General features: G+C 35.8%; 1 protein-coding gene across 6 annotated transcripts in view; it reads right to left on the bottom strand.

Moving 5' to 3' along the window:
* Positions 1-22,303, bottom strand: part of DDHD1 (DDHD domain containing 1) — a 71,852-nt gene that overhangs the window by 10,817 nt on the left and 38,732 nt on the right. For all 6 annotated transcript variants that reach the window (XM_040226417.1, XM_040226420.1, XM_040226416.1 and 3 more), the window contains 5 exons: positions 20,806-20,912; positions 10,644-10,906; positions 8,953-9,028; positions 3,754-3,903; positions 621-873 (listed from right to left, as the gene is read on the bottom strand). In XM_040226417.1, coding sequence (XP_040082351.1) covers positions 621-873; positions 3,754-3,903; positions 8,953-9,028; positions 10,644-10,906; positions 20,806-20,912 — 849 coding nt within the window. The remainder of the gene's footprint in view (positions 1-620; positions 874-3,753; positions 3,904-8,952; positions 9,029-10,643; positions 10,907-20,805; positions 20,913-22,303) is intronic.

The following is a 22,303-nucleotide window of genomic DNA, read 5'->3' as shown; positions in this document are numbered from 1 at the left end:
AATAAACAATCTCTATGATGAATATCAATGAATCCAGCAGATAGAGCCTGTTTACAGTGCCATCTTGTGGCATTTTATATTAAGGCAACTTGTAACCAGAAGCAAAGGACAAATTAAGTGGCACACAATTGAGCTCCAGCGCCACACCAAACACCGTGGGTGGAACTGGAGACCACGCAAAGAGAAATTCAATATCCTTGTTGCTCTCAAGAAGGACACAATTTGAGAGACTTTTAGGACACAGATCAGAGAACAGGTTGGCAAGGACACTCTTAGTACTCAAGCACCCCCTCATTTCACAAATGAGGGAGATGAGAATTAAAAACTACGTGATTTCTCCAGATTTCACAGCAAGTGATGGGGCCAAGGTTAAAATGAGGGACTTGATACCTCCACCTTTTTTTGTGTGTGTGCATCAAGCTATCTTATCTTCTCTAACTACAGGATCTAACTAGAGAATTTAGGGCTTTTGCCTTCAAATATAAGAAGTGAGAGTAGTTAACTCTAAACATTAACTCTCAGATGTTTTGTAATATACAGAGTATTTCCAGGTACCTAAAATTTAATGACAATATAAAATTGCTTAAGTTTATTGATGAGGAATACCAAAGAGAAATTACCTAATATGCTTGCTTTGCCTATATTTGTTATAGATTCTCCATAGTGTCGGCGAGACAAGACTGGCGAAGTCACAGGGCTGGGTACTGTTGAGATGCCTTCATTCTCTGAAATTGAGGTAGGATCTTTTGCTGGGTGAAGAAAGCTTGGCTTCATATACTCATAAGGTAGAGGATTAGATGTATTATACCAGTGGATCTGCACAGGTGAAATGTTGCTGTAGTGTTTCAGTATTAACGGTTCTAATCTATAAGCCTTGATGTAAAAAAATTCAAAGAAACAAAACATTAAGGCACAATGCTTAGTTTTTAGTAAACTGTTCATTCTGATTCTACTGTGTGCTCAGAGGACCTTAGGAAACGATTAAAAACCTGACATTCCTAACGTATTCCTATTTCTTCACTGCAGTTTGTCTAATTATATATCCTTAATGATGAGACTATAAAAAAATTCGAGTTAGTCTAGACTAATAGTGCCCTTTAATTAGTTTTTCAGTAATATTAGTTGCTCAGTCATGTCTGACTCTTTGCAACCCCATGGGCTGTAGCCTGCAAGTCTCCTCTGTCCATGGGATTCTCCAAGCAAGAATACTGGGAGTGGGTTGCCACTCCCTTCTCCAGAGGATCTTCCCAGGGATTGAACCCCAGTCTCCTGCCTGCGGGCAGGAGCTACAAGGGAAGACCTTGTAGCTACAGGGAAGTTTGAACTACAGGGAAGACCTTGTTTTTCAGAGGAATATTCATTTTTATATAACATCTAGCAATTAGATTAATATTAACTCTCACGAACAAAACTGAAGCAGTAAACAGTAACTTGGAACACAGTAAATAAGCTCAATTTTTAACATCTAAGCTCTCAGTTGACTCTATTTTCAAGCAGATTAATGTAGTACATGAGATGATGATATAAGACCATTTGTCTAAGGTGAAATAGGGACGATATAGCAGAAAAGGCAATGGACTTGGCATATAATTCCCTGCATTCATATTCTGGCCTCTGTCACTTATTAACTATATGAGTTAAGAGCCTCCGTTTCCTAAGCTGTAGAAAAGAAATAATACTTCCTAATTTCTACTACCTCAGAAGGATGTTGGGAAGAATAGATAAGTTTAGAAAAACTGCCTAACACAGTTTTGACATAACTATTAAAAAAAAATCACAGAAAAACTATAAAATGAATAATAAAAAATAATTTGTAATAATGAATTTGTAATCCTCCATAATACAGCTGACCCTTAAACAATACAGGAGTGAACTGCATGGGTCCACTTATACATGTGTGTTTTTTTTCCATAAATAGATATTAAAGCACAACATGGTCTGCAATTGGTTGAATCTGTGGATGCAAAACTGTAGATATGGAGAGCTGACTATAAGATTACACCCCAATTGTTGACTGAGCACAAGGTTGGTACTCCAACCCCAGAGCTGTTCAAGGGTCAACTGTATAACAAAGTTTAAGATTATATAAAATATAGCTCACAGTTCACCTACAATCTTAAGTTCACTTTCAAGTTATAGGAAAATCAGTAAAATGAATGGATATAACAATATACTGAAGGTCTAACTAGCTGTTTTGCACATGTTTTACTTAATCCTAACAACCTTGAGGTAAATATTATCATCTACATCATATAGATAAAAAATAGATAGTTTCAGAGTGATCTGGCCAAGACTGTACAATCAGTATTTGAATTTAATACTAGGTTCCATTTCAGTGAAATTTATTTCTTAAATATAGCAGTTTTGATTTTTTTAACATATGGAAAATTTTCTAAAATTCTAGTGTTTAGTTAAAGTTATATTTATTTGGTACTAGCCAAAGATCTTTTAAAAGACTTTACAGAGTCATATAAAGCTGTTTTTCAGAAAATAAATGTTATTTAAAATAGTTTGTCTTAAATTTAGTTATATGTAATACTTGTCCCCAATATTATTTAATGAAGAATTTTTCTCATCCAAAAATCTTACTTCGCATTAAACTGTTCACCTGAATGTAAGATCCTTATTTACATTATTTACAAAAATTTAAATTTATTTACATTAGAAAAATTTAATAAAAATTTAATAGACTTTTAAGTATAGTGGAAACGAAACTTTTATATGCATTGGGAAACCAAAACAATTGTGTAATTCACTTTATTGAGGTGATCTGGAAGTAAGCGTGCAGTATCTCCAAGGTATGCTTTATCTATTACACTTGATAAGTTCATATTTTTAAAATATTTTTCTTTGGTTAGTTTAGGGATTAGGAAGTAAAATACCTTAAAGATGTTCTGTTTATATTGTATTTGTAGAATGAAAGCATAATGTAAAAATACTATCCAGTTAATGGATCCAGTTAATCCATTTTTGCATTCTCTCTGATATGAGAATGTAAAAATCCAAAATGCTGTAATTCTACCAGTCTAAAATAAATTCTTCCACTTTTCCATGTTTAATACACAGTATTTAAATATTCTCAATTTTAAGAGGATCTACCACACACATTTCACATGCTTTAAAATTTTATGGCTACTACATTATTGGAATTACAACTGGTTAAGGTTTGAAAGTTCAGAAGACTCCTGTCCTTTGGATTAACTGGATCCATTAACTGGATAGTATTTTTACATTATGCTTTCATTCTATAAATACAACATAAACAGAACATCTTTAAGGTATTTTACTTCCTAATCCCTAAACTAACCAAAGAAAAGTATTTTAAAAATATGAACTTATCAAGTGTAATAGATAAAGCATACCTTGGAGATACTGCATGCTTGCTTCCCGATCACTGCAATAAAGTGAATGACACAATTTTTTGGTTTCCCAATGCATATAAAAGTTAAGTTTCCACTATACTTAAAAGTCTATTAAATATGCCACAACATTATGTCTAAATAGCAAAATATATATCTTAATTAAAAAATGTTGTTGGAAAAATGGTATCAATAGACTTAATGCAGGGTTGCCACAAAACTTGTTTATAAAAAATAAAAAAACAAAACTGCATTATCTGTGAAGTGCAATAAAATAAGAGATGTCTGTAAATGAATACTTTCTCATCAATTCAGCAGTACCTTGCAAGGTTTCTTACAGATTCTCTTAGAAAAATTTAATATTGAGACACAGATATCCATATTTACAACTCACCACTGGATCTGTTGGATGAAAAATGTTTAGTAATCGGTTACAAATCTCTCTGGGCAAGATATGGTCTTGACTTCCAGTGTTTCCTGGGCGGATGCCACGCAATGCCAAAAAAACTGCTAGTGGAGATCCCATACAGAAGAAATTTTCAACCTACAATGATAAAGTCACCCTAAATTTAAAAAATGGTGAACTGTTTTTCAAAGAACTTGGACACAATGTAATATATGGTAAAATACAAATAATAAAATTATCTCCAAATATATATCATTTTAAATGAGTTGTATCTAGATTGCATTTGCATTACTTGTTAAATATATAACAACCATTAATTATTTTAAACTATCCAGGAGCAGCTTCAGTACCTTTAAATCTAATAGAAAATGAAGAATGAGAATAAGGAGAAGGAAGACTTATTAAGCTACTATTTTGTGTAAAGTAATATTAGGTATTCTGAAATATATATAGACCAATAAGGCTGAGCTTCTACACCCAAGAGTTTATAATCCTGCGGAGGAGACAGAGTAAAATAGTGCATAATAGAGGGAAAGTGTGCTACAGGTGAGTAGATAAAGGATGTGCACTGGCCATAAGAGATGAAGACGATTTCCAAAGTTGGGGTTTTGGATACACTGGGGCTGGAAATATAATCCATACTGATAGAACCACATGAACTAAAGCAGAGGCAGGAAAGAACCTGGCGTAGTTTAGAGGAGAGAAACAATCTCTCCTGTAAGGTTGAACAATCTCTCCTCCTAATCAAGGCTGATGACTGGCTATGGGGAAAATATAACTGGAATGAGAAATGTACAGAACCTTGACTGTTTGACGAAGAAAACAGGGCATAATTTATTTTACAGGTAGTGAAAGAGAACAGGATTTGGCCGTTTTAGGTGGTGAGTAAATCTCAGTAGCTTGTGAATGAACTGGAAAATTAAGAGGCTAGTAGACTTTGGAGACAAGTTAGGAAACTACTGAAAGAGGTTAGGCAAAAGATAATCTGAACCTAGGAGGACAAGTTGTTCTTCAAAAATGGGAATTTGAGAGATTAAGATAGAATCAACATGAATATTTGAATGGAGATAGGGATAAAGAAGGAGTCAGAGGCAATTTGTAAGATTTGGGTCTGACTGACTGGGAAGATATTAGTTAACCTATTAACTGTAACAGGAAACTCTAAGTAAACCATGTTTTTGTTCATAATTAGTTTGAGGTATCTGTAACATACCTTACAGGTAACTGAGAATTTAGGACAGGAGATACAGAATTGAATATGTCATCATCTAAGTCTATGTGCCACCATCATAGAAGTGATGTATAACACTGAGAGAATGGATAAAACTGCTTAGGAATCACATAGAATAAAATGGCTTTAGACAGAATTACAAGGAACGTCTGCATCTGATGAGTGGGTAAAACTATAGAAGAGAGGGTTAAAGAAGAAACAGAAACCGGATAATGCAGCAGCATGGAAGTCAAGGGAGGAGAGGGCTTCAAGAAAAAGAAGGTAGTCATTAGTACTGGATTACATGGAGAAGGCGGTGACACCCCACTCCAGTCCTCTTGCCTGGAAAATCCCATGGATGGAGGAGCCTGGTGGGCCGCAGTCCATGGGGTTGCCCAGAGTTGGACATGACTGAGTGACTTCCCTTTCACTTTTCACTTTCATGCATTGGGGAAGGAAATGGCAACCCACTCCAGTGTTTTTGCCTGGAGAATCCCAGGGACGGGGGAGCCTGGTGGGCTGCCGTCTATGGGGTCACACAGAGTCGGACACGACTGAAGTGACTTAGCAGCAGCAGCACATACAGAACATGATAGCTTTCCCTCCTAAACCCACTTTACCTCTCTCATATGTTCCATATCTTGATTCAAGATATCACAAATTCATTCCTCCCTCTTATCTCCAACATCTAAGAAGTCATTTCAACAGATTCTAACATTTCACTTCATCACTTCTCCTCTGGACTATACTGTAACAGTGTCCCTGCCTCCAATCTTACACACATTTAATCTCTTCCCATGCCCTTGGAGATTTTTTTTTTCCAAGTAAAAAAATATATATGAATGAATATATATTTTGAAATGGTAGCTTTAAGCTAAATAAAGTTTAAGAAATTTTTGTTTTTAAAGAATGGAGTAACAAAGATGTTTGAAGGCTGAAGAACTGTATTAAGAAAAATTAAAAATATAAAAAAAAGCATCTGGAATAACAGTGACAGGGATGAAGGCACCAATTCTGAAAGGATTACTCTTATTACTTCTTCTATAAAGTGAGAAAAGAATAAAAGATAAAGATACAAAAATAGTTTAGAAGAGAAAGCTCTGTAAATCCTTTCTGCTTGATATACACATGCATGTGTGCACATACACGTACACCCCAGCAAAATGGTTTATACACTGGTCAGGCACTTCATAAATGTTTGTTAACTTGCTAAACCCATGGATTAAACAACTTTGCTTCATTTACGACTGATGCAGTTTGGTTGACAAACACAAAAGAATTACTTATCTCTCCAGTAAGAGTAATGACTGCTTTAGTGTTATCTACAGCTGTCCAAAGAATTTTGTGGGTCAAGAAATGCTTTAGACATTTAGTCTAAGTACCCTGGTGGTTCAGAGGTTAAAGCATCTGCCTTCAATGCGGGAGACCCGGGTTTGATCCCTGGGTCGGGAAGATCCCTTGGAGAAGGAAATGGCAATCCACTCCAGTATTCTTGCCTGGAGAATCCCATGGATGGAGAAGCCTAGTAGGTTACAGTCCATGGGGTTGCAAAGAGTTGGACATGACTGAGCGACTTCACCTTCACTCTGTCTAGAGATCAATGAACAGAGGAATTCAGAGATGTTAAGTAATCTGGCTAATATTACATAACTAGTTAGTGGCAAAGCCTCATGATCACAACTGAAGTCTTCTACTCTCCAGACCAATGTTTGCTGATACTTTTTTTGCTCTTTTTAAAGTTCAATGGTCACATGTGACAAATCTAATATTTCATTCTGAAAGCAAAGCCATCTGCCAGTTAACAGGCATATAAGACTTCTGTTTCTTTTAGAACTCTGGAGTTCTAAATAAATTTGCCAATGTATTACATATTCCTTTTTGTGCGTGCATGCTAAGTCATTTGTGTCCGACTCTTTGCAACCCCATGGACTGTAGCCTGCCAGGCTCTCCTGTCCATGGGATTCTCCAGGCATGAATACTGGAGTGGGTGGCCATTTCGTTCTCCAGGGGTTTTTCCTGACCCAGAGATCAAACCATCATCTCTTACATCTCCTGCATTGGCAGATGGGTCCTTTACCACTAGTGCCACCTGGGAATTTTAAATTTCAGTTATCTATATATTTTTCTCTATAAGTAATTATATAATTAAAAATTCATATTATTAGACTACATGACCATGTATTAGAAAGATATACCAACTATAGGGTGTTGACTTAAAAAAACATGCAACAGGAAAGTTGTGAGTTAAGTTTTATTTGGGGCAATATGAGGACTGCATCCTGAGAGACAAGCACCTCAGGTAGCTCTGAGAAACTGCTCCAAAGGTGCAGGGGGGAAGGTCAGTATATATGTGATTTTGGTAAAGGAGGAATACATGCAATCAAGCATATATTTTTCCAGAAGGTTTCTGCTAGTCATGAGGAACAGTCATCACTATGAATGATTTTAGTGTTTTTAAAGACATGAGGAGATACAAGAATTGTGCTCATAAAATTGGCTCTGGAAAATACCTAGCCATCTGAAGACCTGTCCTGCCAGTCTTCCCAACCCCCCTCCCCCGAACTGCCCCACCCCGCTCTCCACCCTGAACTCCTCCCCCGCTCTCCACCCCGAACTCCTTTCAGGGGGCTGCTGAAGGTTAGCAGCTGCAGCAGCACATAATTTAATCCTTATGGAGGTAGATGGCAAGTGCCAATTTGTGGTTGACAAGGGCATAAATTCTAGTAAGGTGATAATTGAATTTTGAGATTCTAATATACATAGTGGATCATAGTCCACAAAACCCAGGACATGAAATAGAAGAGTTTATTTTTTCTATCAGAGCAATTCTACATATTTAACATTGATTATACATAATAATGGTGGTAGATATGGAATTCAAATTCCAGGTGGGGGTGACTCCAAAGACCATGCTTTAATGGGTTTTGAATGTATCTTATAACTGTATTATATGGCTTGTAAATGTTTAAGTTAAAAAAAAACTTTAGAAGTCAGAGAAATAGATTGAATAAGTATGTCTGCATCATTCTAGCATGTAACACGTTAAGTTCCTATGATAAAAGAAACAGGTATCAAGAAAAGATAACACAGTACACTAGACATCTGCATATATTCAACTGGAAATGAGTATTAGGAGACTTTTGTCATGCTCCATTTAACACTGCAAATAAGCTGTTATTCAGCTATAAAGCTGTGTCCTTTCCAACAGGCCAATGTCAATGTCTCCGCTACTTTTTATTCTTTAAACCACTGCTAAGACAGATCTATTCTGATGCTCAAAAACCCTGAAAAGCTTTCCACTCTCCCATCAAATCTAAGTTCTCTTCCTACTTTCCCACAGCCCCCATGCCCTGCATCTTGTATATTCCAGCTGAACTGGTTTGCTCACCTTGCTCCAAACTAACTGCCTCACATTGCACATCTTGTGCTTCTGTCACGCCCTTCAGCTGACACGCCAGCTTTCCATCCGTGGAATCATCACTGATATACTTCCAGCTATTTTTCTTACCATATACAACTAGTTGGTCACAAACATTTAATTTTAAATACTAGATATTTCCCAGATCTGTCTCTATTTTTGGATGTTGGGTTATATCCCTTCACAACTTTGTTTATGCTGCTTCTTTTAAGAACAGAGCATTTCTTCTTTCCTCTACTTGGCAATATCCAATTTACAGAGACTAAGTACAAACGTCATTCATTTGTAAACCTTTATAGGCAAAATTAAACCTCCTTCTTGTGCCTATATATTATTCTGTGTAATAGCCCCAGTAATGCCATGTTATGTATTTTGAGTTTGTCCATTCTTTTCTTAGTAGAATCTAGAAACCAGCAGGGTCCAACACACTGTAAGGGTTCAAAAAAAGACTCACTTCAAAGAATAATTAGGATTTCATTTGATCCCTAACGTCATGCTTCAAATGATGCTTGAAAAAAAATTGAGATAAACAAAGAAAATCTGATCTGTCTTTCCTTACCTTAAATTTTAAGGCAGGTGTTTGTGTCATAGATGATGCTTTCAATCCATGTAGCCGTTCTTCAATTTCTCGCAGCCTAGGGAGGAGTATGAGATTACATACACATTCATATTCATAATTTTGTAAGTATTAGATGCTCACTAGTTCACTAAGCATAAAGAAATCATCCAATTCCTCAAAGTAATCCTTGACAGTATTTAATAAATGAACTTGCTGTAGTACAGAAAGTCTATAAAAGTTTACGAAATAATTAGTAAAAGTACCCTATTCTTCCAATACATGCTGTTAATAGGTTTTTTTGGGGGGGGAATCTTTAGTAAAATGTGAGGCACATACAAGCATATACACACTTAAAAAAACCACACCAAATGTTCATACCACACCCTTTTCTATGGCTTTCCTTTTTCTACAGTTAATAGTGAATCTTAGCAATCTTTTCACTTCATTGCCTCCTAACCTACCTTCAGTCTTTATAACAACTGTTTAATTGCCCATCATATAGATAACCCAGTTTAGCCTTTCTCTGTTGAACAACACGGGTTATTTCAACTTTTTCCTAATGCAATGTTCTGTATGTACTTACATTTAATAAACAATGGAACAAACTTAAGGTTCAGTTCATTTTCTAAACCTTTTAAAAACATTTTACTTGAATTTGTCTAAAATACAGCATTACAAAAACAAAAAGCAAACAAAAAATACAGTGCTTAAGTTTGCAACAGGACATTTTCTTTCAAAACTATTAGCTATTTTGATACTATAAAACTTATGTATTTTCCCTATGGTACTTATTAATAAAATTCTAATGAAATCCTTAGACAATTTCTGTACGACGAAAATAAATTCAATGCTTCCTGAGTAAAGTTTAAGTTAACTAAACTGGCTGTTTTATATAATGCTATCAAAATGAGTGACTTTTCACAGATCTATTAGAGTCAGTTGAATGACCATCAAGAGAACAAGAGCATGTAATTAGAGATGAAGATAGGAATGTAGCAAAGAATTAAAAGACAGTATCAGGCATACTCTAGGATTAACAGAATCAGGGGCTTATTAACTTAATGGATACTTATAATCTCGAGTGCGTCTGATACAATAGTATATATATTTACTATTTTTTAAAGAAAATATTCTAACACATTAACAGTTTTCACATGAGATTATGCATGATTTTTATACTCTTCTTTCTACCTGATTTACGTTTTATATTTTGTTCAATTAACCTATCTACCAGTTGTATCAGAAGAAAAAAATAGATAGTGCATCCAACTAAAAAAGACAGTATTAGAAAGGATGTAAATGATTAAATAATTATAAAATCTGTCTAAAATACATTTGCCAAGAAAAAAGGGCTTTAAAATTATTTTCACAATACCAACAAAGGTGGAGGCCCATCAGATTCTACACAGTGACTCAGCATGGAATAAGTTTTAGATTTCATTTCTAATTAACTATGAAGAAAAAAGAGAAGGAAAAAGAGGAAGATGGTAATTTTATGCTATAGGAAAACACATGTAATTAGTATCAAAATTAATAGTCTCTTGCTTGATTAGGCATATTATTCAATAATCTTTGAATATTCTATTCTATACCCTAAACAATGTATTTTTTCTTTATTATAAAAAATCTGAAGTTTTCTACTAAGAAGTCCAGTGATTCCATGTTTAATTTCTTTTTAAGATATTTTTTACCGTCGTTTTGTTATATAGAGTTCATCAAGAAGATGACGTTCTTCGTAGCTCATCCATCGTTCATCAGGCAACTCTTCTTCCTTCTGTAGCAACTGTTCATAGAGTCGAACTGGATTCCAGCCAGTCATTATGTCATAAGTGATCACACATCCCAAGGAATGTGACACTATCGAGACTTTACCCCCTTTTTCCTCAAAGTTTGGATTCCGGGAACAGAAAAGGGAATATAATCGATTGAGCTCTTGCTGAAGGCCTTTAACTAGCTGTTTGAAATAAGAAAACATCAAATTAGAATAATCACTTCTATAAAGGTTTCTAAACTCAAATACGCTAAGAAAGAAAAATATATTACTAGCCAAATATATCTAGGTTATTAAAATTAACTCAGCTGCTTCAGAACCACGTCCGACTCTTTGTGATCCCGTGGACTATACAGTTATGGAATTCTCCAGGCCAGAATGCTGGAGTGGGTAGCCTTTCCCTTTTCCAGAGGATCTTCCCAATGTAAAGATATACATAATATTATAATCCATAGCAACACTAAAGAACAAAGACAGATGTTACCCACACAGATTCTTTCAGTCCTTAAACCCACTACTTAAGCCAACAGTTTCATGCATTAAAAAAAAAAAAAAAAAAGTTCCATGCAGATTCTAGTAAGATTTCCAAAAAGCCTCTGGATATCTTTTCTTCATTGTAATGGACTTATATGCTATTCTAAAGTCTTGTACCTAGTACTTTTTAAGCCGCAGTAAATTTAGGAAAAGAATATCTGAGTTTATGATAACAGGGTTACTAACATATTGTATATGCAACATATTATATACATTATTACTTTCTGCATTTAGATAAGAGTAATGTAATGAAAGGTCATTGTATGACTAAGGAAAATGGTTATGTTGATGTACTTGACATTCCAAAATTCCCGTTATATTGGTAATATAAAGTTTTTTTTTTAATTCATAAGTATTTTTATTTTATTTTTTTAAAAAATTTAATTTTTACTTTATTTTACTTTACAATACTGTATTGGTTTTGCCATACATTGACATGAATCCACCACAGGTGTATACAAGCTCCCAATCCTGAATCCCCCTCCCACCTCCCACCCCATATCATCTCTCTGGATCATCCCCATTATAAAGTATTTTAAAATACTTTTAAAAAGTTCTACTTTAAAAAAGTAGGAATTTTTTAAGGTTTAGAAGTTAATAATGTGGGAAGTATCTTAGCCATTTTTCTTTATAAAACTGCTTTCTTTGGAAATTTAGCTTTAATAAATATTACTGAAGTATTCTATGAAGTGAGAAGAACAAGGTTCTTTTGTTACTCAAATTCATTCATACAGGGCCCTGACCTGATTTTTAAGGTAGTCCTCTCCTCTTCCTATCACTGCTTACTACTATTTGGTTATAAACTTCCTGATACTCAATTTCTCATTTCAGTTCTTTTTAATAAGTCAGCTGTTATTCAGACATACAAACATTAATTATTAATTGCTTCCACATATTGTTATTTTGTTTCAAGAGACAAGTTGCCTCCTTTTGGTTCACTGAATATTCTTTAGCAGAACCAAACTGGAAATTATTTGAGCATTCATGCTTGGCTGGGTTGGCAGTGACATGAATGAAGGTGCAATGTTCTGGTTGCTAACCTCACAGACCTCTACTGTACAATACTGAGGTCCTTGTTAAAGCTACTGAAACCATGTACATGGTCTGGAGGGCTTGTTAAATATAGCTAGGCTCCATCCTAGAATTTCAGATTCAGCAGTTCTGGGGACCACACATTAGTGGTAAATGCATATAAAAATATCCCAAGACATGGGCTGTAGGTAATTCTAGTCAACAGAATTTAAAAAATAGGCAGTATGATGTGAAAGTACATGCTTTGTTCAAAGGGAGCTATAATGTAATGCTTTGGACTTGGCTTTGATAAGAATATGAACCAACCCTTAAAACTTTGTAATTTTCTTAATTTATAATCTGCATGAAGGGAGGTATTGAAAAAGCTAATTTTTCAATAAAATACATTTCTTTAAAAGGAACATTTGTTGATAGTGTTTACTTTTGAAGGGCTCGATTTTAAAACTCCTACCATGAAGTCTAGAAACACTAAAAGATAAATACCTAGGTACTTTGGCAAAAGATAACCCAATATTTTTGTTTTTTTAAAATACCACTATTAAAATTAAATAGTAAAAAATGGAAAAGATCTACCAGTTCCTCTACCAGTGATTAAGCTATTTCATATTTAAAAAATTTAAAGTATCACTCATTATACCAATAACTTCCTTAATCTAGCAATCATAAAAATTAAATATCCAACAAAGAGAAAGTCTTATTCAACACTAAAGTATTTCACCATGGACTGAAACAGAGAATGTATAGTTTCTGAAGAACTGATGCTTTCATCTGATTTAATAATCTTCTATGTGACTAGAAATAATCTTTGTGTTTTTTATTAGAACGTATCCAGATATAGCAGAACTTCAAATCTCTGTCTGCAGCTTACACATACAGGAACATTTGTGGTCAATATATTACGATTTTGAAAGACAACTTTTAGTGCAAAACAGCCATGCACTACCTCTAAAGGTCTTTATAAATCATCCACTCAGTAGCAAAAGAAGAAATTCACCTTGATGTTATATCTAAAAAGTCTACTCTAATTAGGGTTTGTTTTTCCCCTTCTCCTTTCTGATTCATTTATATTTCTCCAGCTAGGATCCCTTTGTGACCAACTATATTCATTTGGGATACCTGAATCAAGATTAATGATATACCCTATTATCTTAATTTTATTAACTCTACAATATTATCTAATCAATTTAGCTAACCTCTCACACAAAGAAAGCATTAGATGGCTCTTCAAAAGTTTAAAACAGTTTCTAATTTTCATAACCATTGCTCAAAAATTAAAATTTATCAAGAAAGTCAACCAAAAATGAAAAAAAATCCAGCAGTTTCAAGAGAGATTCTAAACACCTAAAATATGGCTGTAGAACATAATTAGTCATTTGTCCTCTCTCCTTCAGGAAATTTTAATGAGAAAAAGTAATTTAGAGTTTTAGTCATATACATCTATTAAACAATTTTCAAATAGCAATGGCAAGATAGGACCATGACAATTCTCTTTTTAGCTCTTCATTTTTAAAAAGCTGTTGAAAAGAGAGTTCTGTTGCACAAAAGAGGTAACAGTTCTCTCTGGAGTTTCCATGTTACTTTATTTAGGGTTGAAGAATATAGCCAAAGGCTCTCTAATGATGTCTTGATAGACTGGAGTTAGTTCCTTTAAAAAAAAAAAAAAAAAAAACACCAAAACTGGTCCTCAGAAAGTATGACCTGAGAAATACTGTTCAGTATATAAAAATTTTCCCCGAAGCACAACTTTTTAGTGTACAATCACTAATTAGGGTCCTCCCATGAGCACTGAAGAAATCTGAGTGAAAAGTGGCCTCAGAGATGATTTAATTCAAACTCCTGTGAAGATAAAAGTCCCTTCAATAACACCCATGTAAAGGGATAAAGAGCTCAGCATCTACCTCAGTGAGTACCTTTATCCAGAGCCAGTCACATCTACTAAAAAAAAAAATTTTCCCCCCAGTTTTATCAAGATATAATTGAGATATACATTGTGTAAGTTTCAGGTGTACAATGTAAATGATTTGATATAGATATATACTGTGAAATGATTACACAGTAAGTTTAGTTAAAATCCATCAGCTTACATTATCTACAATTTTTTTTCCTTATAACACTTCTGTATTTTTAAGACAGCTTTAGTTATTATACAGTTCTTCACTGAATAATCAAACATGTTCCTTTCTGTATTTTCAATTCCCAGATCCTTATTTTACTTTCTAGAATTAACAGAGTAAATCTATTCCTTTATTTAAATGGTAGCCCTTGAAATACATAAAGACAGATATATACTTAATTACAACTTGAAAATCTAAGCGCAAAGAATTGTACTGGAAACTATATCATAATATCTTTGATCCTCATGACAATCTTTGTGTACTAAGTCGCTTCAGTTGTGTCTGACTCTTTGTGACCCTATGGACCGTAGCCCACCAGGCTCCCCTGTCCATGGGACGCTTCAGGCAAGAATACTGGAGTGGGTTGTCACGCCCTCCTCCAGGAGATCTTCCTGACCCAGGGATCTAACCCATGTCTCCTGCACTGCAGGTGAATTCTTTACTGCTGAGCCATGGGGGAAGCCCCATGACAATCTTTATCAATTGTGTAGTTTATGTCCATTTTAAGTGAGGAAGCTGAGAAATTGAGAAATTTTATTTAAGCTAGTTAAGTGGCAGATTTTAAAACTGCATCTATTGACTACAAAGGCTGAGAGGAAGAGGAAAAAGGCTCTTATGCCTATCAAATAAACCTAACAAGGTTCATTCACCAGACAGGCCTTAATCCTACAGAATCGCTGCTGGCTGTTATTTGTCATTACTTTCCTTAGGAAACATTTACTATTGAAAAATAATTTAGCCTAGATATTACCTAACACTGAGGAGTGAAAGTTGCTCAGTCGTGTCTGACTCTTTGCGACCCCATGGACCAAACAGTTCATGGAATTTTCCAGGCCAGAATGCTGGAGTGGGTAGCCTTTCCCTTCTCCAGGAGATCTTCCCAAACCAGGGATTGAACCCAGGTCTCCTGCATTGCAGGTGGATTCTTTACCAACTGAGCTATCAGGGAAGCCCTGCCTAACACCAGCCTTGTGCTAAATGAACTCTGATTTGCAGAATCAGCTTTTCTTTTTAAAGAATAAGAACAATTTTTGCCCAGTTTTCACTAAGAATTTTTTATTTTCTTTCATTCTTCACAATGACTTAAGCAATGTTTGTCAAACTTTTCTGATGGTATCACCTGTGGAACTGTCAACAACACAAATTCCCAGGCTCTATCTCAGACCCACTGAGTCAGGATCTCCAGAGAAGGAACTGGCGAAAGTATTTTTTTAGTTTCTTTTTCATAACTTTTCATTTGGGAGTAATTTCAAATTTATAAAATGCTGCAAAATAAAAAATTGTACAAAGATCTTTCACAGGCTTTATCCAAGATTCACCTAATGTGAACATTTTTCTATTTGCCTTATCATTTGTTCTGTTTCAAATAACACACACAGAACTTTTTTGTGACCCATTAAGGACATGTTATTAGAGAAGGAAATGGCAACCCACTCCAGTGTTCTTGCCTGGAGAATCCCAGGGACAAGGGAGCCTGGTGGGCTGCCGTCTATGGGGTCACACAGAGTCGGACGCGACTGAAGCGACTTAGCAGCAGCAGCAAGGACATGTTACGTATTTCATGGTCGTTTAGCCCTAAATACTCCAGTGTATATTTCCTAAGACTTCCATAGCACAGTTCTATTATCAACTTCATAATTCATATTCATATATTTCATCAATCTAGTCCCATTCAGATTTTGTCAGTTGATCTAATATCCTTTGTAGCGTTTCCTCTGATCCAGTACAGTATATAGTTTAGTATGAGAAGTTAAAATTAACTATCATGTCTCTCTAATCTTCTCTGTCTGAAACATTTTCCACAGCCTTTCTTTTCCTTATCATATTAACATTTTAAAATAATACAGTCTCAATTCCTACTTTTAAATTACAACTTCCTCATTTTACATTCGTCTGATGTTTCCTCCTAATTGGAATGCTATATAAATTATGCTGTGTCCTCTGGACGTCCCTTAGAAACAACCCATAAAGGTGTTGCTTGATTTTTCCACTGTATACCTTTATTTTTTTTTAAGCCATTCCATTTTTTTTCTTTAATTATGGTTTTATTCTAATGAGAGTCAACCAAGATTTTAACCCAGGGAGTGATTTAGTTAGTGCTGTTTAAAGATCTTTTTTCCCCTTGGTGAGATCTTAAGTTCCCCAACCAGGGATTAAATCCATGTCCCTTATAGAGGAAACATGGAGTCTTAACCACAAAACTGCCAGGGAAGTCCTTCATTATTTTTAAACTAAAAGCAGTCGAGAGGATACACTTTAAGACTATGCAAATACTCTGTTTTGCATCAAACAACTACCCTCATTTTAGCATTCACTGATGACTCCTGCCCAGTCCTCTCCTACCTGATCCTACCATGACGGCTGCAAAATGAGACCTTTCCAACTCCAGCTTTCCTTCCACACTTCTACTGTAAGCAAAGACCGCTCTTCTTCCCAATTTGTTTATCTATTTATAAGCGAGATAAGGACTTACAAATTTTTCAATGATTTAAAATTCTTAAGTACATTAACCTTACTGTAATTCTATAAAACATACTAATAATTCCTTACAATAAGTAATAGCTGTTTAGTTGCTAAGTCGTGTCTGACTCTTTGTGACCTCATGGACTGTAGAGCCCACCAGGCTCCTCTGTCCATGGGTTTCTCCAGGCAAGAAGACTGGAGGGGTTGAAATCTCCTTCTCCAGGGAATCTTCCCAATCCAAGGACTGAACCCAAGTCATCTGCATTGCTGGTGGATTCTTTACCACTGAACCACCTGGGAAGCCTACAATAAGTAATAATATTTACTTAATTATTTTGGTGTTCAAATTCTTCCAGATTTGGTCAGTGGGATCTGCTTCTTTAAGTCATTCTGTGTCCATGCATCTTGCCTCATCATTCTTTTGAGCAGTTTTCTACCTTCTGTCAAAACAAGTTCTTCCAGCTTTGACTTGAACCTATCCTGCCCTAGTCCTGGAAGCCATTTTCCCAAGAAACTCTACTTTTTCTTAGTGGGGAGTAATAGTACTAGGCAAAGATTTGGGTGCTAGGTGTGTTCATTAAGTTGGGGTGTCTGCTTCTTAGTCTTTTCAGTGGACAGAGGTAGGAAATACATATACATATATGCATAACATATGCATAAACATATATATATATGTTTAAACATGTATGCTTAAATATATAGATGTCATCCACATACACCCACTTCTTTTCAAAGTCATAAATTCACATTAATATCCTTAACTCCAATGCCCCCCATGGGGGTATTTTTAACAGGCACCAGAAGTGATTGTTCTAACTAGATATGTTTTGGAAACACTGCGGAAGATTGCTGATGAATCTCAGACACAGGTTCTCAGTGCTTTTCCATTAAATTCAACTGGATCAAAAAACCAACTAATTTAAAGCCCTGCGTGTTCTCCTTCCATTTCACTTACATTAGCTATCAGTTCCCTTCTCCTACCAAATATCTGTTTTACTCAATTCCATTCTGAGGAGAATATATTTGAAGATACAACAGAAAAATAAAAAGTGATCACTTTCTCAGTCATCATTCACCAATGGCCAGAGGTTTGAATGTGACAAGTTTTCCCTTTCTAGTTTTTCTGGATATTAATGCCAACTTTTAAAAAAGCACATACTACTTTTGGAGGGCATGACTCAGAATATGTTAGTCTTGAAGACTCAGGATACCTTCTTAGGGATACTACCAACCATGTGTGTGTGTGTGTGTACAGTAATATGCTTTCAGCCCTTCTCTTTCCCTTTTCCTTCCCTCATTAGTTTACTTGCAATACTATAGTTCAATACCCACTGTACACTATAAAGGCCTCAGTCAGTTCAGTCACGTCCGACTTTGCGACCCTATGAATCGCAGCACACCAGGCCTCCCTGTCCATCACCAACTCCCAGAGTTCACTCAGACTCATGTCCATTGAGTCAGTGATGACATCCAGCCATCTCATCCTCTGTCGTCCCCTTCTCCTCCTGCCCTCAATCCCTCCCAGCATCAGAGTCTTTTCCAATGAGTCAACTCTTCCCATGAGGTGGCCAAAGTATGCATCAGCTTTAGCATCATTCCTTCCAAAGAAATCCCAGGGCTGATCTCCTTCAGAATGGACTGGTTGGATATCCTTGCAGTCCAAGGGACTCTCAAGAGTCTTCTCCAACACCACAGTTCAAAAGCATCAATTCTCCGGCACTCAGCTTTCATCACAGTCCAACTCTCACATCCATACATGACTACTGGAAAAAGCATAGCCTTGACTAGACAGACCTTTGTTGGCAAAGTAATGTGTCTGCTTTTCAATATGCTATCTAGGTTGGTCTTCCAAGGAGTAAGCATCTTTTAATTTCATGGCTGAAGTCACCATTTGCACTGATTTTGGAGCTCAAAAAAATAAAGTCTGGCACTGTTTCCACTGTTTCCCCATCTATTTCCCACGAAGTGATGGGACCAGATGCCATGATCTTAGTTTTCTGAATGTTGAGCTTTAAGCCAACTTTTTCACTCTCTTCTTTCACTTTCATCAAGAGGCTTTTTAGTTCCTCTTCACTTTCTGCCATAAGGGTTGTGTCATCTGCATATCTGAGGTTTTTGATATTTCTCCCGGCAATCTTGATTCCAGCTTGTGCTTCTTCCAGCCCAGCATTTCTCATGAGGTACTCTGCACAGAAGTTAAATAAGCAGGGTGACAATATACAGCCTTGACGTACTCCTTTTCCTATTTGGAACCAGTCTGTTGTTCCATGTCCAGTTCTAACTGTTGCTTCCTGACCTGCATACAAATTTCTCAAGAGGCAGGTCAGGTGGTCTGGTATTCCCATCTCTTTCAGAATTTTCCACAGTTTATTGTGATCCACACAGTCAAAGGCTTTGGCATAGTCAATAAAGCAGAAATAGATGTTTTTATGGAACTCTCTTGCTTTTTCCATGATCCAGCAGATGTTGGCAATTTGATCTCTGGTTCCTCTGCCTTTTCTAAAACCAGCTTGAACATCTGGAAGTTCACGGTTCACGTATTGCTGAAGCCTGGCTTGGAGAATTTTGAGCATTACTTTACTAGCATGTGAGATGAGTGCAATTGTGTGGTAGTTTGAGCCTATAAACATGGAAATTATTAGAATTCTACTTCACTGGCTAGGCCTACCTTTTTGATCAGAATTAAGTCCAAAGGATGAGATGGTTGGATGGCATCGTTGACTGAAGGGACATGAGTTTGAGCAAGCTCAGGGAGACAGTGAAGGACAGAGAAGCCTGGAGTGTTGGAGTCTGTGAGGTTGCAAAGAGTCAGACGTGACTGAGTAACTGAACAACAAAGTCCAGAAGAGCAGTTCTGCTTATAGCTCTTGTGTGTGCGCTCAGTCGCTCAGTAATGTCCAACTCTGCAATCCCATGGACTGTAGCCTACCAGGCTCCTCTGACCATGGAATTTTCCAGATAAGAATATTGGAGCTGGTTGCCATTTCCTATTCCAGGGGATTTTCCTGATCCAGGGATCAAACCTGAATCTCCTGCATTGGCAGGTGGATTCTTTATCACTGCTCCACCTGAGAAGCCCGTATCTGCTTTTACTGTTTTCAAATAGATCAAGGCAAACCTTGCCCAATACTGGCATATGGCAATGGGGGATATAGAAAGAGAAATAAAGAAAAATCCTAAGGGAATGGTAGTTGGAAGAGAAGGAACTATGGCAATTAAGCAAACATGTTTCTATAGATATATAAAAGACATCTTGGATAAAGTTAGGGAACGAACAAAATCCACAATGGACTGGATTGGAGCAGCATAGCTGCTCTACTAGTAATTACTCCTTATATAGTTTCTTCATCCTTCAGATGAAGATATTAATCAGACTGACTTCATAGGTAAGAATTACACAAGTTAATACATGTTAAGTACTTAATACTGCTATTTCCATAAAACAGAATTCTTTTTCTCTTACCAATGAAGTGACAAACTGCATTCACAGAAATTCTCTCATTCTTCTGATTAAACTTTCACTCCTTCACGCACTCTAGGGAGCACCACTACCATTTGAGATCTATACAAATCCACTATAGAAATGACACCATAAAAGTAGGCCTATTATATACAAAACTCTTGAGTGTCTAAAACTTTTGTGAGGACAACACTCAAAGATATTAATCAGATTTATGAAAACTGACATATTTTCACAGAGCTATTTTCTAACCAAACTCTCACTTCCAAGATTATCATGTTATAATATCATGTTACAATATTGTTATCATGTTACAACATTAAGGGTCCCAATGGGCAGCTTAAGACTATCAAACACACTATGAATAGAGGCTATAATTTCTCATTTGCTTATAAAACAAAAGAGAACATAAAATTCAGGACACATAAGCTATCACTCTAAAAAATACCCAATAGCAACAAGATAATCATGATACTTACTTCATCTCTATACAGTGGGCTAGTATAATACATTATGTCCATTGCACTGCTGTTTAACATATCCCTTAAACCTCGCACTTTGTCTGGAGTAATGGAATCAACAGTGTCTACAAGTTAAAAAAAAATGAACTAAGAGAAGATAATTTTAGGGAAAAAACAGTGAAAAAAATACATTCCCGAAGAGTTTTATATTAAAATTTAAATACTCAAGACTATCTTTGAATCTGATGAAACTTACCTTTTTGAAATTTTACTATTTGTTAACTGAAAAATGATGAAGGGTATTTAACTACCACAAACATCAATGTACTTATTGGTGCTGAAAGACTGAAAATATTTCCTTTAAATCAGGAACAAGCTAAGGATCTTTCTTTTTAAATTAAAAAAAATTTATTGATGTTCAGTTGATGTACAATAAGCTTCAGATGAACACAGTAATTCAAAATTTTTAAATGGTTATACTCCATTTAGTTACTGTAAAATATAGGCTATTGTCCTTGTTTTATACAATATGCCCTTGCAGCTTATTTATTTTATATGCAGTAGTTTATACTTCTCAATCCCCTTTCTTGTCCCTCTCTTCCTGGTAACCCACCTGTTTGTTCTGTTTCTTTTTGTTATATTCACAAGTTTGCTTTTTTTTTTTAAAGATTCCATATATAAGTGATAAGGAGAAGGCAATGGCAACCCACTCCAATACTCTTGCCTGGAAAATCCCATGGATGGAGGAGCCTGGTGGGCTGCAGTCCATGGGGTCGCGAAGAGTCGGACACGACTGAGCGACTTCACTTTCACTTTTCACTTTCATGCATTGGAGAAGGAAATGGCAACCCACTCCAGTGTTCTTGCCTGGAGAATCCCAGGGATTGGGGAGCCTGCTGGGTTGCCATCAGTGGGGTTGCACAGAGTTGGACACGACTGAAGCAACTTAGCATATAAGTGATATCATACAGTATTTGTCTTTGTCTTATTTCATTTAGCATAATATCCTGCAAGTCCATTCATGTCAATGCAAATGGCAAAATTTCATTGTTTTTTATGATGTATATATACATCTTTATCCGTTTACCTGTTGATGGACAGTGAGGTTACTTCCATACCTTTGCTATTATAAATAATGCTGCTATCAACATTGGGGTGCATGTAACTTTCTGAATTAGTATTTTCATTTTTTTTTTCCGATATATACTCAGGAGTGGAATTGCTAGATCATACGGTAGCTCTATTTTTAGTACTTTGAGAAGCCTCCATTGTTGTATTCTTATTGATGATAGTCATTCTGACAGGTGTGAATTTCTCTAAAGATTAACGATGTTAACATCTTTGCAAATGCCTTTTGGCCATTTGTATAGATTCTTCAGGTCTTCTGCTCATTTTTTAAATGAGTTGTTTGTTTTTCTTGATGTCAAGTTATCTAAGCTGTGGGATATTAATCCCTTATTGGTCATATCATTTGCAAATATCTTCTCTTATTCTGTTGTCAGTTGTTCAGTCATGT

The sequence above is a fragment of the Oryx dammah genome, unplaced genomic scaffold (genome assembly GCF_014754425.2).
Source record: "Oryx dammah isolate SB20612 unplaced genomic scaffold, SCBI_Odam_1.1 HiC_scaffold_26, whole genome shotgun sequence".
Classification (NCBI taxonomy): Eukaryota; Metazoa; Chordata; class Mammalia; order Artiodactyla; family Bovidae; genus Oryx; species Oryx dammah.
Note: the sequence above shows the minus strand (reverse complement) of the source record. Positions and strands in the feature narration are given on the sequence as shown.